Below are 17,912 nucleotides of genomic sequence, written 5' to 3'. Positions count from 1 at the left end.
CTCTCTCTCTATATATATATATATATATATATATATATATATATCTCCATTTATCTTTCCGTCTTTATTTCGCTCTTTCTTTTCTTTATCTTCTTTTCTTATTTTCTCTGATCTTTTCGACACACTGCAAACGATTTTTTTCTATACATTCCTCTCCACTGCTTTCCTCCTCCATTTATTTTTTAAGTGAAAATTCTATGTAATTTTATCCTCATCTCATTCTTTCACCAGAAACGAGAACTGCTAAGATTTTATAAAACATAAATATAATTCTTATTTTATTTTTGATTCTCTTATACATTCCTCCAACCATATATATATTTATAATAATTTTAGAATTGGTAAAAAAAAAAAAAAAACATAAAAAAAGGCCGCATACCTAACATAATTAAAAACAAAAAAGAAAAAGAAATTATAATAAAGTTGTTTATGTCTAAAAAAAAAAAAAAATGAAAGTTTTTAATAATATAAATTGTATTTGTATTATAAGGGTATTTTAGGAAATTTGAGCACAATATGATTTCATTCACTAACATATTGCATTGTACTAAACGAATAAATATGATTAACTAATCTATTCCAGCGTTACAACCAAATAAAAGAATAAGTATAGCTAATCTATTCCACACTCTTCTATTCTCAGTAGTAGCTAATCATTTTCCAATGGATTAGACATTTCGTGAACCAAACGAGGCCTTGGTGTTTTCTTGGGCCAAATTGCTATAAAAAATAGCTCATATTGAAAAATCAAAAATATTTGACCCCAAATTTACATTTAAATTGTTAAAAGATATAATTAACAATTTAACATAATATTAATTATCACTTAAGCCCCCCCTCCCCTCCCCTCCAGAGCGCCGTCGCCGCCTCAGGGGAGGAGGGATGCAGATTGCATCCACTCTCCCCTCAGCAAGCTCCAACTCCCAGGAGGGTGCTAGTATTTTACTTGATGTCCATAGTTCCGGTGCCCCCTCTCTTCCCCCTCATCCCACCTTTTGCAAGGGTTCCGTCAATTCGGCTGGGTTTGTTTTCGTTTCTCCCTGATTGTGCTTCTTTGCTTTCGTTCTTTGATTTTGCTTTTTTGCTTCCCGGTTTTTGTTTTTAGGTTTGTTTCTGTCTTTGGTATTTTCTGTTTTGTTGTGCTTGTGTTATCTCTCGGTAGATACTGCTTTTGGGGGTTTTCATTCAAACTCTCCCCTTCCCTGTTTGTTTGTGTGTGCCGCCGATCTTCTCCGCGCCCACTTCGCCGCTCACCGCTCGCTATTGGGTCTTTTCACGCGTCCCTCCCGTGCCAAGCTTTTTGTGCCACCTTCCGCAGCGGTTTCTAGCCAACTCGCGATCAGCCTCCTCCAGCTGCCGTGACCCGCTTTATGTGTTTTTCGCGTTTATTTTCCTGTATTGTTTTTTTTTTTTTAAATTTCTTTTCCTGCATTTGTTTTACTGTTCCTTTTATTTCCACGTATTATTTTTTCTTTTTTTTGCCTTGTAATAAGGCTCTCTCCTCCTACTTTGTTGCGCCCGGTTGATGTCCGTTATTACTAGTCCAAACCCTTGGGTTGTGGATGTGAACTTTATCCTAGCCTTCGGGTTGAAGAGGATGAGTATCGGCTTGGGGTTTTGCTCTCAAGGCCAATGAATAAGTATCAGCTTTGGGGTTTTGCTCTTAAGGCCGAGGAATAAGCGCTACCTATGCATTAGATGGTATTTGTTTGATGCAGATCTGATTTTTAAACCTGATGATTAGTCATAGGTTAGTGGATGCTGTGTTATGGTTGATTTGGTCTGTTGTTGATGACTGTATCTTTAGCTTCGGCTATGATTTACTTCAGAATTTTTTGCTTTGTTTGTAAGAGCTTTAAGCTCGCGATTTTTATCAATGAATGAGTATGGTACGTTTCAAAAAAAAAAAAAAATCCTTAAATATAAATCATAACTTGTTAAAATTTAATATAATTATCTTGAATAAAGTATTTGAATTGTTATTGAATCATATGATTAAGTATTGATCTTATACATTTATATTATTCAATATGCATAATTGCATATATGTATATAGTCTATGAAGTTCTGATTTTGGGTGCTTAATTGTTATGATGAGTAATGAATTGGTATACTTATGATTTATGTCATGATATATATGTATAATATTTGTTATTGGGTTAAATACATCAGACCTCTTTGGGGTTTGCCAATTTTATTTTTTCTTCCTTGGGTTTCATTTTTATCACATGAGGTCCTGTGGTTTTGATAATAGACAAAGTTAGTCCTCTGTCAGTTGACCGTCAGTTGACCGTTAGTTGACTTAACGGAATTCCATGTGGACCAATCACATATTGACACGTGGCACTTACTTAATTTTTTTTTAATTAAAAAAAGTATTTTCTTAAAAAAGAAAAAAGATTGGGGGTGGCTCTATTTGGGGGTGGCCCCCATGGCCAAAGGGGTGGCCGAGCCACCCCCTTGGAGCCCAAGGGGGTGGCCGAAACCACCCCGGTACACCAGGGTGGCGAACCTGCAGATACCCGATGAGGGTGGTTTGATACCCCGGTGAGAAAAAGCAAATGGAGATTGGCCCAAATCTTTTTTCTTTTTCTTTTTTTATTTAGAAAATACTTTTTTTTTTAAAAAAAATTAAGTAGATGCCACGTGTCAACATGTGATTGGTCCAGGTGGAATTTCGTTAAGTCAACTAACGGTCAACTGACGAAGGACTAACTTAGTCTATTATCAAAACCACAGGGACCTCCTGTGATAAAAATGAAACCACATGGGGAGAAAAAATAAAGTTGGAAAACTCCACGGGGGTTTGGAGTATTTAACCCTTTGTTATTATATGATCATATAAATTATATTGATAATACATTAATACTTCAATTGTGGTTATAAGTAACACATTGTTTAATTTAATGTCAATTACTTAATTTGATATTATACTAATTTATACGAATCACATTATCTTTTTTTTTTTTTTTTTGAAACATACCATACTCATTCATTAATAAAAATCGCGAGCCTAAAGCTCTTACAAACAGAGCAAAAAGGTCTGAAGTAAATCATAGCCAAAGCTAAAGATACAGTCATCAACAACAAACCAAATCAACCATAACATAGCATCCACTAACCTATGACTAATCATCAGGTTTAAAAATCAGATCTGCATAAAACAGATACCATCTAATGCATAGGTAGCGCTTATTCCTCGGCCTTGAGAGCAAAACCCCAAGCCGATACTCAGCCTCCTCAACCCGAAGGCCAGGATAAAATTCACATCCACAACCTAAGGGTTTGGACCAGTAATAACTGATAGCAACCGGGCGCAACAAAGTAGGAGGAGAGAGTCTTATTACAAGCAAAAAGAAAAAAACAAATGCAGGAAAAGAAATTATAGGAAAAAAAAAAAAACAATACAGGGAAATAAACGCGGAAAACACACAAAGCGGGTCACGGCAGCCGGAGGAGGCCGATCGCGAGCTGGCTGGAAACCGCCGCGGAAGGTGACACAAAAAGCTTGGCGTGGGAGGGGCACGTGAAAAGACCCGACATCGAGTGATGAGCGGCGAAGCGGGCGCGGAGAAGATCGATGGCACACACAAACAAACAGGGAGGGGGAGAGTTTGAGTGAAAACCCCCAAAAGCAGTACCTACCGAAAGAAAACACAAGCACAACAGAACAGAAAACATCAAAGACAGAAACAAGCCTAAAAACAAAAACCGGGAAGCAAGAATCACATTATCATTGTACATTAATAATATGATTAACTTTAATAAGTATTTGAATTGTTATTGAATCATATGATTAAGTATTTATCTTATACATTTATATTTAATATGCATAATTGCATATATGTATAATGTATAATTATAATTTATAACATATATAAACTTATAAGTTTATAACATACATTAGAACTAAGTCTCTAGATACTTAATTGTTATATTAGTATGAACTTACATACTTATACTTATGAGTTATGTAATATTATATATGTATATATATTTTTTTAACATATTCGCACAGTATAATTTGTTATTATATAATCAAATGATTTAATGATCAATTTATTATGTAATATAATTATATAAATTATAAAAAAATTAAAAAAATTATATAAATTATAGTGATAATATATTAATACTCAAATTGTGATTTAATTATCTCAAAAAGAATTTATGATTTAATGATTAATTAATTATATTATGTATATAAATATTATTATAATTATAATTATAAAAATATATTATATAAAAAGATAATTAATAATTAACGGGAAGCTTTCTAATCACCCGCATTAACGCCCTACTCGATACTTGTGCGGGTGTTCTTTTTAACTAGTAGATGATGTTATATAATTTTGTTTGTTTTTTTGTTTTTTTTGTTTTTTGATTATTTTCTGAGCCGGTGACGTTATAGCATTTGAATTTTAAAAAACAAAAAATCATACATGAAAGAGGCCGCGGGTGACGCACGGAGATCAGCTGGGTGACCAAAATCGTAAATTGCGACGAAAACCCTAGAGCGGTCACCACTCGCCACGCAACCAAAAATTGAAAAAAGTGAGAAAAGGGAGAGAGAAATCAGAGAAAGAAAAGAGGACCCGCAGGGCCGCAGTAGTAAAGAGGAAGCTAAATCTGGAAATGGAATAATAAAAAAGAAGCGGTGAATTCAGTTTGAGATAGGAAGGTACCTGCGTTGGCGTGCAAAGAACGGAATATGATGGGTTCGGATGAGGGGCGCCCGGAAAATGTACAGAGTACGGCGAGGTTTCTGGCAACGTGCTTGATCGGAGGGGTGGTTGTGGGGGTCTCGCTGTTGGGCCTATCGCAGCTGCCTTTGGGAATTCGGAGGAGAAAGAAGAATAAACCCATACGGGTCTACATGGATGGCTGTTTTGACATGATGCACTACGGCCACTGCAATGCCCTGCGTCAGGCTCGTGCCCTTGGCGACCAATTAGTTGTCGGTGTTGTCAGCGACGCCGAAATCACTGTCAACAAAGGTCCTCCTGTTACCCCTCTTAAAGAAAGGTCCCTGTTCCGATTCTCTATTCCAAGTGTGCGTAATTGATTTGTTTTCTGCCACTTTGGATGAATGTCAATGCCGTTAATGCCTCCAGCAGGCTGGATAATATTTGATTTTTTTCCTATCTAGTACTTATTTTTTTATTCATTTTCATGTGATCATAGAATGATTATGGTCAACGCTGTCAAGTGGGTTGACGAGGTTATCCCTGATGCGCCTTATGCCATAACTGAAGACTTCATGAAGAAACTCTTCGACGAGTACAACATAGACTTCATCATTCATGGTGACGATCCATGCGTTCTTCCTGATGGTACTGATGCTTATGCTCTGGCCAAGAAGGCTGGTCGCTATAAGCAAATAAAGCGCACTGAAGGAGTCTCCAGCACGGACATTGTTGGTTAGAATTCTGGCCCCATGTTTATTATGTCTTTGCTGGTTTTCTAATCTCTCTCTCTTTCTGTGTGTATACACACACGCACAGTTTTTTTAACTTATGAAAAAAAACCTAATAAATGTAGTAGGATTATAGCTTCTAATACAGTAACCATTAAATAGAATCTAATAGCTTAAAACCCAAGAAAAAAATATAACGGAATTTGATAAATTACCAGAAAGCTCAAATCAGAGCACTTGCTTATCTTTTATGGTTAGCTCGATGTTCATAGGCCTTGGACTCTTATTCTAACAGGATTTGGGCATCTAATTTAGAAACCATATAATTCCAAAACTTCTGACCTTGTAAAACCGGCCTAGAAGGAATATATATAGGCCTAACCACGACTAGACCATCTACTTATAAAATCAGTGCCATGAGCACAACTACTGCCCATATTGAAAAGTTTTGCAGTTACCAAATACCATTTATTCAATAGACTTAAATATGTCAAATTCTATATAGTTTGAGAAACAAATGACCTAATGAACGACCACTGGTGTGTTCTCCCAAAACGAAAGGGTACTTGGTTGGCATGGGCCTTTGGCATTTTAGTTTTAGGCTTTTGAAGGTGATTCTTCTCTAAGCATGCTATAGATGTCGCATTTGGCAGTCTCTTTGTTGGAGGTGGCGATGTTATAGTGGTCAGTAGTCAAGGTGGTGGCAGCAAGGTGGTGTTCATAATGTGTTGCTCTTTGTAGTGATCAGGGGGTGGTAAGGGTGTTGTTGGTAGTGTGATATACATCTTGATTCAATGCTCTGGTCTCACGCCTTATTTATTTCCTGATTTAAAGTCTCCTTTTATAGTTGTACTTTATATATCTAAATATTTGTGATTTTTTATTGCTTAGTTATTTTAACATTGATTTTTCTTTTTTTACAAATGTATGCTACTAAAAGGGTTCTTCATTATATATACCTTCTCCCATTCCAACATAAAATATATGGTTTTAAGAATTTGTTTAAGCTGATTGACTGCGTTGCCTCACCCCATGTTTGGGACTGTTGGATATATTGTACGTAACATTTCTCACAATTTTTTTTTGCAGGTCGTATGCTTCTCTGTGTAAGAGAGAGAGCCATTAGTGACAGCAACAACCATTCTTCTTTGCAAAGACAATTCAGCCACGGTCATGGCCAGAAATTTGAAGATGGTGGATCTGGAACTGGAACTCGTGTATCTCATTTTCTGCCAACATCTCGCAGAATTGTTCAATTCTCAAATGGGAAGGTATGTACTATGGGTGTGCCGTGTCTATCTGTGTGTGTCTTTGTGTTGAATCCTTTAATTTTAAGATTGAACTTGATGGATAAATCTCTCAATGCTGGTTGCATGATTTCATCTTGTTTACTTTGAAATAAATTAAGTTTGCATCTTGGTGCTTTCTTCCTGAAGTGTGTGATCTCTGGAGCTGCTGGAAAAGTTGGTTTTGAACAGGAATAATCTACTCTATGTGAAATAGCCCATTTTTTAAGTGTGCAATAGGTGTTTCTTTAATTCTTTGAGGTCCTTATTGGCTGTTAAAGGCTGGTGCTTCCCATGAAAGTAGTAAGCCTCTCACCACCAACAGCATTTAGCAACACCTAGAAGTTATTATAACTTAAGCTGCCCATGGGGTCCAACTACTCAGTTATGGATAAGCATCTTACTGGTTGGTAGGCTTAGGATCTGATGGTTTTGGATGCAATCCTTAGCATCTCAAGTTTAGTTGTCAAGGAAACAAAGGCCATTAATGAAGATGATCCTTATTCACCAAAAAAAAAAAAGATGGACCACAGATATTTAATGCGTTTAGGGTGCGTGTGTATGTTTCAGAGAGGTTGAGACATTTCTTTAGGCATGCCGAGTTATCCAGAATCTTGGTGAATTTGAAAATGGCAAGAATATGTAGGTTCGACTTCTGTAGATTGATATGGCCACAAAACTGACTTGTATGCAACCTTATTTCTAGCAGCAAAATTTTATGACTTTAATCACTAGGGAAGAAATATGACAAACCTCCTTTGGATCCAAATTTCTGATGTAGGACGATATTTACCATTATTTTCGGTAAAAACAAAAATAAAAAAAATATCAAAAATAATATTGGAGCAGCGCCGCTTGATCAGAATTTTACCCGCTTTCAGACAATGGAAGTACAAAAGGAAAGATTGTCACGATTTCTTCTGATTGTCAATTTTATATTAGGATTTTATTTTATCTTATTAGGATTTTATTTCCTTTTCTTAATAGGATTAGATTTGCTTTAATTATTTTTCTTTCCTTATTAGGATTAGGTTTACTATTGTTACTAGGATTATGTTTACTTTTCTACTAAGATTAGATTTACTTTCTCTATTAGAAGTAGGTTTACTTTTTCTCCAATGATTTCTCTTGTATAAATAGGCTAGCCTATTATGTAAAATTTAATCAATTGAATTATTATCAAATTAGAGAATTATTTCTCAAATACTCTGCGGAGTTTTATCTTTCTTTTAGCCTGTGGGCTTGTTTTTATCTTTTTGGGTAGAAGACGAAGATGCTTCTCCTTGCAGAATCAAAGATGCTGCTCTTTGATTAATTACCTTAGTCTTCCGCTATGTCAGTTGGTATCAGAGCAGGCTTTATCCTGATCATGGCCAATCAGCGCAACGGTGACAAACTTCTCCAACAATGCCGCTTGTAGGGGAGGGGCTCTTTCGAAAGCCAAATTCATGGGGTATACAAGCCGACATTATCCGGATTCAATGGCCAACTTATACTACAACAACAACTTCTATTACGACACCGTTCGTGAGAGAGATGTTGTTTCAAGGTCCGACTACCAGCGATCAGAGGCTCCTTGGAGAACCGAATTCCAGGAGTTCCGGCAGACAGCGCAGATGATGCAACAGGAGGTGCGCCAATTGTGCGAGTCATTTGAATGTAGGAAGATGCGTGCCCATTGGAATCACAAAGACACCCGGGAGCACCGAATGAATATCGATCTCCCTTCATTTGATGGTTATCTTCACATTGAAGATTACCTTGACTGGATAATGGAGGTAGAAAGATTCTTTGAGTACATGTGTATTTCGGAAGGAAAGAAGGTCAAGTTGGTGGCTTATAAGCTCAAAGGTGGAGCATCTGCTTGGTAGGAATGGTTGAAGCTCTCTCGATCCAGGGAAGGGAAAAGACCCGTGACATCTTGGCCCAAGATGAAGCGGTTACTCAATGCCCGGTTCCTACCACCAAATGACTATGGGATCCGAAGGGAACCCGTTCGGTATCCTTATGTTGACAGATTCCGTGAGGAAGACGTAAGCCACTTTCGTCATGTCCATAATCATCTTCATAACTCTCCAAATAGGTCCTTCGCCTATGAAGAGAATTTTGATTATGGTGAAGAAGTTGTAGAAAATGTTAAGTTGGTTGAAGAAGTGGAGTTGCCGTCAAAGAAAACATATGTGCAGCCACTATCATTGATTCCAACGACTACATCAATGGAGGAACAGCTACCGCCTCCTCCACCACAAGTGCAACTTCCTCTACGACAGTTACAACTTCTTCCACCACAAGTGCAGCCTCCTTCACCACAGATGCAACCTCCTCCACCACAGGTGCAACTCATCACGATCACCACAAAAATTGGCGATCTTTTGGGAGATAACGGTGAAGTTGAAGATGACGTCCATGAAGAAATTGTTGGGAAAATTTTTATGGAAAAGGACGAAAATGATAAAACGTGTGAAATTTATGTAGATTTCTCCAAATATATTTATGCGAAGGAGCTGCGCGTGCCATGTCCCAAAGAAAACTCGAGGACGAGTTTTTTTCAAGTGGGGGTGTCTGATGTAGGACGATATTTACCATTATTTTTGGTAAAAATGAAAATAAAGAAAATATCAAAAATAATATTGGAGTAGCGGCGCTTGATCAAAATTTTACCTGCTTTCAGACAATGGAAGTACAAAAGGAAAGATTGTCACAATTCCCGTTGATTGTCAATTTTATATTAGGATTTTATTTTATTTTATTAGGATTTTATTTCCTTTCCTTAATAGGGTTAGATTTGCTTTAATTATTTTCCTTTCCTTATTAGGATTATGTTTACTATTGTTACTAGGATTATGTTTACTTTTCTACTAAGATTAGATTTACTTTCTCTACTAGAAGTAGGTTTACTTTTTCTCCAAGGATTTCTCTTCTATAAATAGGCTAGCCTATTATGTAAAACTCAATCAATTGAATTATTATCAAATCAGAGAATTCTTTCTCAAATACTCTGCGGAGTTTTATCTTTCTTTTAGCCTGCGGGCTTGTTTTTATCTTTTTGGGTAGAAGACGAAGACGTTTCTCCTTGCAGAATCAAAGACGCTGCTTTTTGATTAGTTACCTTAGTCTTCCGCTATGTCAATTTCACTAAATCTGGATACCATTAAATTGTTCAATACAATATTCTTGAAAGTTTTGCTAGTAAATTAAAATGGCAGTGCGAAAGGTTGTTAGAAGTATTGCTCTATGGTCTTGAGCATTGGCATTAGCCTTTGGATATTTTATGTGACAATGTCAAAAAACTAAAACTGTGTATGCGCGCGCGCGGGGAGCAGAAGAGAAATAGAGAGGGGCTCAAATTGGGTAGACTGTTGTCTGTATTAGTTTAACAAATTAGATAAATTGTTACTTGGCTTTGGTGCTTTTTGTAATATCAGGTCTAAGGTTCGACCCCCCTTAAGTGCAAATAATTCATTGGGGCTACACATGTGGGCAAAAGCTTGAGCTTTATTTGACCTGTGTGGAGGGGGTGGTTTGCACGTTGTCCCGGGGATATAGTCGGGAGGAAGTTCTGAATACCCCAGTTGTTGGGAAAAAAAAAAAAAAGGTTTGGTTAATATTGTCTCTTGAATGTTAATAGCGAGTAGGGTGTGAAAAGGTTGTTAAAAGTATGGTGTGTGCATGTCTCTGTGTTTCCTTGTATGTGTTGCAGTGTGAGGTTTGCCTCTTAGTCAACCTTATAGCTCCTGCTGTTGATACATATGGATCAGATGATTTGGCACTCTTGTAGTCATTCAAGTTTTGACGTACATGTCTCCATGGTGACTGTACATTGGAGGAACTTATGGATAGAGTACTGGAGAGCTGAATTGCTGGATGAGTAAATGGGAGCAGTACCAACTTCTCATCATTGTATTCTCACTCTTTCCTCCCTGCCCCTTTTTCTCCCCTCAAAACCCGGAAAATTAGATAAATTGTTAGCTGGAAAGTTGGATTGGGCTTTGATGTGTTGAAGTGATTTTGAATAGATGTCTAGTGAGTTCATCCTTTACTCGTAGTATCAGATAGTTTAGTTTTTCATTAAGATAACTTGTTCGCTAATGGGGGCTTTATGCTGCAAATTTGCTCTAGGACAAATTGGCTATTTAAATCAATGGCTCCCTCCAGCTTTCTTATTGTTTACTGTTGTTTCTCAGTTCTGATAAGCAATCTTTTTTCTCATTCTTCTTGATTTTCCTAAGGATCTGACCTTCCTTCTTTGTAATATTTTTTAAGTTTCTTTTTCTTCTGAAGTGTTGTTTGTGATGGCTACATCAATATTTTTTGGCTAACTTTTAATGCCTGTTGTTTCAGGGGCCTGGACAGGATGCGCGAATAATTTATATAGATGGGGCATTTGATCTTTTTCATGCCGGACATGTTGAGGTGCCATTTTGACTTTCTATTTCAATAATAAAGTTAACAAAGTCATGGCTAGATGGTTAAATGACATGGATTGCAGGGGCATGTTTGTGCGTATATGCATGTGTGACAAAGTTTATGGTTTTGGAGGGATGGCTGACTTTTCTACCTAGCAAAATTTTTGGTTTGTTTTAAAGTGAGGCAGATTATGGTGCTCTTTAATCTCTGCAATTTAGATTGTAACTCGAGAGGTAATTTTGTGCCATATTTGTACTTTGTTTTCTATAAATTTATTACATATGAAAAAAGAACTGTGAATTTGTGTTGGATGACTTATTTGCTCCTTTTTCTTCATCTTGTTTTGGGGCAGGGCAGGGGAGGGTTGGTGATGCACTAGAGTAATTCTTATTGATAAAACTTATAAAAACAACTTACTGGCTTGGCCCCCTTTTTACGCTTAAATGAAAGGTAGGATCTCAACCATGAAAAGAAAATTCCAAATTAGCCTCCATTAAAAAGATTGCAAACTGGCTCGAGTGAAGGTCTGGTGAGGGTTGAGCGGAGTTTCAATTCCTCAACAAATTGTAGTTTCGCTTGGGCAAAGGTCAAGCAAACTCTCTGGGGTTTTTCACCCGTAGCATCTTAGCGTCTTGCTTTAGTGACCATCCAGTGTGACTTGAGTGAACTCGGTTTTTTCTCCCGTAGCAATTTCGCTTGAGCGAGAGTCAAGCAAAATCTTGGGAACTTGCTGAATCATAAGTACTCCCTCCTGAAGCACCCTTCGTAATGCCTTGACTTCAAATAACAAATGGAAGAGAAGAATTGTTTCTCATATTCCAAGTGGCACTACTACTTTTATCTAATTCTCGCAACAAAAGAATTTTGGTATCTTCTTGTTTTTCTTCTACTTTTTGAAACTACAAACTCACTTATATAAAATGAATTGAACATAAGAGCTTTAAACTGAATAGATTTCTTTATTTATCAAAAAATGTCATTACATAATTGAATAGAACATTGTTCATGATACTTACAAAAGTGCCATAGAGACAACGTATTACCTATTGCTGACTTCCTCAAAACTCAGACTTACCTCGAAAGTGGAGACCTTTAGTAGATCCTCAGGGACAGTAATCCAGATTCCAATAGGGTTCTTCCTCAGCTACTTCGATTGTACCTGTAAAACCCCACAGTTTTACAGGTGGAAACAATGAGTCCACAGCTCAGTAGGTAAATACTAACCAATCATTTACAATGTGTGACGTGAGTCCTTTCCAAAATTTGTCTCTATTATCCTTTCAAAACAAATCCTTTCTTTAAAACTGATGCAGAGTTTTCATAAAACTTGTAAAAAGTGATTTATCAATGTAAAAGCATTTTAACTCGAAGAGCTACACTGCCTTTGTTTTACCATAGGAAGGAACCAAATCTTTTGTAACTTTATAGAACTCCTGAATATGAATAATTAAAACCTTTGCCTTTCTTATTTCCTCCTCTGGAGTGTCTTTGATCAGCTTTGATTCATTATCTTCCATTTTCAGTTCATCAACAATTCTGCACATTATTGCACTCAAGTCTTCTGTAACTTTATGATGTCTTTCATCTACTAGAGCTGTTGTCACCAAGGGACGCTCCCTCCTTGCTCCACGCCCTGCAAATGGACAGATGGGCTTTTCCTCGACGGTATCTTCATAATCCTCCTCCATTAAATGCTTATTTGGTTGACAGTAACGACCATGAGTGACAGGCATGGCGGCCAATTGGTTAGCCAGTACCTCAAATTGATCCACAAACTGAACATATCACTCCTCCATTCGCTGCAAATGTGCTGTCAATTCCTCGCCACGTGTTGCCTCATTGCGATCATACACATCACCAATGATTGGAATGTCTTCCTCCATGTGCTCCTTTGCGTGTCATGGTAGAAAAGTAGATGAGCTCTAATACCAACTGGTGTGGAGCGGCGTAGTGGGAAGTTGAATCTACAAGCACTAGAAGCCACAACTCTTCTATAAATCCTAAAAATCTCCAAGGATTAGTGGAAATGGGGAAACAAAAAAAACTCTCTTTAGAGTAGTTCTTATTGATATGACTGATAAAAACAACTTATTGGGTGGCCAAGCCGTCCTTATTATGCTTAAAAATAAGTTAGGGCCGCAACCCTGAAAAGAAAATTACAAAATTAGCCTCCATTAAAAAGATTGTAAACTCGCTTAAGTGAAGGTTGAGCAACATTCGAGCAAAGTTTCAATTTATCGACAAATCATAGTTTCGCTCGAGCAAGGATTGATCGAACTCTTGGATTTTTTAACTGTAGCCTTAGCATCTTGCTTGAGCAACCATTAAGCAACTCTCAGTTTTTTCGTACACAAATACTCAATCAGTAAAACCTGTGACTAGCAGTATCTTTCTGTGTTCCTTGTTGATACTCTTTATCCCTTATTACATTCTGTGTTTGATGATTAAAATTATTTTCTGACTACCAGTAGTTCCCTCAGATCGATTTGTCCTTCCTGCTTTTCCCCCATTTTCTGCTTTACTTGATGTCTAAGCAAAACATGTAAATAAATTTATGTTTCTAGATGTTTTACTATGTAATTTTTGTTTTTCAAAAGAAGTTCTAAATATTCCTGTGCTAATGTAGATGTCTACTGCCATTATGGATGGAGAAGAGAGTAAGACCTTATACACTTTGTTGCTGATCGTTTGTTTTTTACAGATCTTGAGGGTTGCTAGGGAGCTTGGAGATTTTCTTCTTGTTGGGATACATAATGATCAGACTGTCAGGTTGCAACCGTCCTTCTCCCCCCCTCCCCCCTCCCCCTCCCCTTCCCCCCTTTTTCTTTTCCATATTGAAAATCAGTGTTGTGGTATGTGCATGACTTTATATTCATTCTCTTTTCATGTTGCCCAAGTATACAGGATGTAAAAAGGAGGTGATTAGCTAAAACTATTTTACTCCATAAAAGTTAACACCTATTAGAAATGAACTTGAGGAATAAGAATTTATGAGGTTCTTTGATTGAGAAACCATAATACTACTTCGCTTAATTTAACAACTTTGCATAGAGTTATGGATTAAAAAACACAAGTAAATCGTTTTGAAAGACAAGAGAATTGTAGTTGGATGTTGTTTTAGTAGAAGCAATAAATATCTTAGCTTGTTGGCGCTCATGTATACCTGAGTTCATATCATAGGTGCTTTAAATCTTTCAGATCCATGAAGTTCGCCTTTTGGTCATCTTTGTTGACTTCTTGTGTTTGTGTTGCTCTTCTTTTTGTTGGGTATTTAAATCCTTGTAGAGCATGTCTGTCATGGACAATACATGTCCTAGCTTGGACTCTTATAATAGCGTATGCATTTTACAAGTTATATTCATCATTCCATGCTTCAGACTGAAAAGTTTACAATTATGCTATAGCTTTTTCTGGTGTATTTTCTGAAACCTAAGTTCATGGAGAGTTGAACCATAACTGGGAGAGTATGTTTATGGAGATGGTTGTTTTGTTTATGTGTCTCTTTTGGTGGCAGGTATCTTTGTGAATTAGTAAAAGTCTGAAGGACAAATATCACAATTGCCATATTCCTCCATGGATGCTTTTTTGAAAACTTAATTATCTATTTCTAAACATATATTTATTTCCTACAATTATGTGCATGCACATGTATAAATTTTAACCAATTAATATATCTGCCTTTGTCAAACAAATGACTCTGCAGTGTTACTAGGGGAGCACATCGCCCTATAATGAATCTTCATGAAAGAAGTTTAAGCGTTCTGGCTTGCCGCTACGTAGACGAGGTTATAATTGGGGCTCCATGGGAGGTGTCAAAAGACATGGTTAGTTTGTCTTTTTAACTTAATGTTGTGCACTTTAATTTCTTCATAATCTATTTTATGGCCTTCATTCTTTTGCTGTTACAAGTTTATTTATTTATTTTTTTTTAATTTTAAATCAAGGTTCTTCTTTGAAAAAAAAAAAAAAAAAAAGAGTTGCAGAGGAAAGGATATTAAGTAAAAATGACATGTTTTTCGCTGTTTGGTTGGAAAACTAATTTGAAACTGTTTTTGGCACGGACTAGAAAACATAATATATTTCTTTAATTTCTTATAGTTACAAACTAATGACTAGCATGAAGACCAAAGTCGAATTTTTTGCTAGGGGTGGGTATCAGTTAACTGACTGAAAATGGCTCTACCGAACCAATACCCACCCCTACCAAAAAGTTGTCCTGCTTGGAGAAGTGAACAAAGATTATCCATCCTCCCTATTTTTTCTTTTTATCCTTTTCTTGCATAAAATGATTTATGATCTATCTATCTACCTTTTAAGAAGAGAGATAAATCTGAAGATTTCTCATGCCTTGAGTATTCACCGGTAAACAAGAGAAATAAAAATAAAAATAAAAAGGAAAGGGAAGAAAAGGGGGGCATGAGCTTGGGGCAGAGGATTTTTTTTATTGGGTTCTATGAATACAATGACTTAGTAAAGTGAAATTAGGCTGTTTACCAAAAAAGAAAAAAAAGATTATGTATGAACTTCAAATGACACTTTATGAGATTGGATTACGTGTGTAAAAAAAAAAAAAGAGCTCTAGCTCAAATGACACTTTATCGTTTTATAAAAAATGGATCGTATGATGAGATCATCAGTTCAATAGTCACGGACTGGATATGTAACTTATTAATAAATGAACAGAAGTCTTTAAAATAGTCAGGTAATTTGTGATATTTGGATGATTGCGATCTAGAATCCATTTCTTAATTGTCTTATTTTTCCTTTTTTGTATTCTGGTCTGATTATAGTTGTTTTATTGAATTGGTCGCTGAGATTATGGACTTAGGCCAAAATGTGGTCTAGGCATGCTTAACGTTATTTGTAAGTTGGAACTTGGTGGAAATTTTGGGTGCAGATCACTACCTTCGACATCTCCCTTGTTGTCCATGGAACAGTAGCAGAGAATAATGATTTTCAGAAGGTAAATTCTAATAATTTCTAAAGGTGGTACCTCTCGATGAAAGTAGCAATTTCCATTATTTCCAGTTCATGTTGTATGCAATTATGTGACTAATCTAGTTAATTATGGAAGTATATACTCTTTTTGGTTACTGACATTGTTTTCTTCTTACAGGAAAAGTGCAACCCATATGCTGTTCCAATAAGTATGGGTATCTTTAAAATTTTGGAAAGTCCTCTGGACGTCACCACTACCACAATAATTCGAAGAATTGTATCAAACCATGAAGCGTACCAGGTTCCCTATTTCTGAACTATGCCACTATTTCAGTATTTCTGATTAAAATTTCACCCTACTATTCGCATCAAATTATGAGAGATTTGTGAGGTACATAAACTACAACAAAAAATGACCCTTAAAATTTTGGAGTGAGAAACATGCCTTTTTGGCTAGTGCTTAAAAATATGACAGTATGTACTAGGGCTACAGAGATTTTGGACTGCATTGGTGTCTTTGTGGTTAAAAAATTAAGGATTAATTTTGTTTTCAACCGCAGAAACGTAATGAGAAGAAGGCAGAAAGTGAGAAAAGGTACTATGAGGACAAGACGCATGTGTCTGGAGACTAATAGATGTTGGATCGTCTGGGGCACATACATGGTCAGGCGTTTGGCCCATATTTCTTCAGTTATTGTTACCAAGGATAATGGATTTTTCATAGTACTAACATCACAGATGAGCCAGCAGGGTTGGCGCTAGCATGTTTTGGTGATCCATTATTTTAAGATATCGTGTAATTGCTGAGTTAGTGTTGCCATGGATTTATATGTATGTGTATTGTTTTGTCCACTAAACTGAAAAGAGGATACAAGGGACTAGTATAAAATTGTGGAAAGAGGTGATGCTGCTTCGGGTGAACTCTTTGCCGTTGGTTGCTAGAGATGCAATCAATTTTCCACACCCATGCAGATCCTAATTTCCCACTTTTACAAAGAAAAGAAATCTCTCTCTCTCTCTCTCAACAGAAAAAGGAATTGCTATCTCAACAAATTGCTGTTATCTGTGGGAGCAAATTCTTCTTCATTTTTCTACCCCTTTAGCAGAAAAAGAATTATTATATGGATAAATTGCAAATGTATTTCTTTTAGTAGTGTGTGGCAGTTGTGCATTCCATCCCATGCCACCTTCTACCTGAACAAAGACGTGTGGATTGCATTCCTTGGAAATGGCCCGCTACTACCTGTTTGTCCCATAAATCCCCTTGTATAGGTAGCTGCCCACCCATGGTGGATTGGGGCTAGGGCTGTAAACGAACAAAACTATCCGTGAGCTCACTTGGGATTGGTTCGATAAAGCTCGGCTTGTGCCTGACTCGATTATTTAATGAGCCGTTTGTGGACATGGAACTATACTTGATTATTAAATAATACATACTCGTATAAAACTTGACTTGCTCGTTTAAAGTTCATGAAAATACTCGTATATATATATATATATATATATATAGTCATATAGTGTATAACTATTTATAGTTAACTAGTGTATTGTGTGTATTTAACTAAGTTAACTAATTAGTTAATTGGTTTAGTTATATATAGGGAGAGCTAATTGGTTAATATATATAAAAAATTAAAAATTTAAAAAAATGTTAGATAATTTGTATATATAATAAACTGTTATTTTTTTTATTTTTAATCAAAGTCAATTTCATATATTAGTAATATTAACAGGTATATTAAACATTTTTTGGCTACTATTAAGTGTTAAGAGTAAACTCTTTTTCATTTTCCTTGTATTTGTTTGCTTACAAGTGTCTTACACCAATAAAATAAAATCAAGCATACATCTCTCACAATAATAGT

At 36.3% G+C, this 17,912-nt stretch overlaps 1 protein-coding gene across 1 annotated transcript; it reads left to right on the top strand.

Moving 5' to 3' along the window:
• Positions 1-4,505: 4,505 nt before the first annotated feature.
• On the top strand, positions 4,506-17,063 carry LOC132191980 (ethanolamine-phosphate cytidylyltransferase). Its single transcript, XM_059607148.1, has 9 exons — positions 4,506-5,025; positions 5,185-5,420; positions 6,506-6,687; positions 11,044-11,115; positions 13,811-13,878; positions 14,813-14,933; positions 16,007-16,072; positions 16,226-16,348; positions 16,608-17,063. Exons 1-9 carry the CDS (start codon positions 4,712-4,714, stop codon positions 16,677-16,679), a joined length of 1,254 nt encoding a protein of 417 aa, XP_059463131.1. The 5' UTR covers positions 4,506-4,711; the 3' UTR covers positions 16,680-17,063.
• The last annotated feature ends 849 nt before the right edge of the window (positions 17,064-17,912 follow it).

The sequence above is a fragment of the Corylus avellana genome, chromosome ca9 (assembly GCF_901000735.1).
Source record: "Corylus avellana chromosome ca9, CavTom2PMs-1.0".
NCBI classification, from domain to species: Eukaryota; Viridiplantae; Streptophyta; class Magnoliopsida; order Fagales; family Betulaceae; genus Corylus; species Corylus avellana.
This window is presented reverse-complemented; position numbering and strand designations above follow the sequence as displayed.

Bases quoted from the DNA above. Each gene is read 5' to 3' on its own strand.
- LOC132191980 (XM_059607148.1), top strand. From the start codon at position 4,712: ATGATGGGTTCGGATGAGGGGCGCCCGGAAAATGTACAGAGTACGGCG. The intron at 6,688-11,043 runs GTATGTACTATG...CTGTTGTTTCAG, and splicing joins TTCAATTCTCAAATGGGAAG to GGGCCTGGACAGGATGCGCG. The intron at 11,116-13,810 runs GTGCCATTTTGA...TGTTTTTTACAG, and splicing joins TTCATGCCGGACATGTTGAG to ATCTTGAGGGTTGCTAGGGA.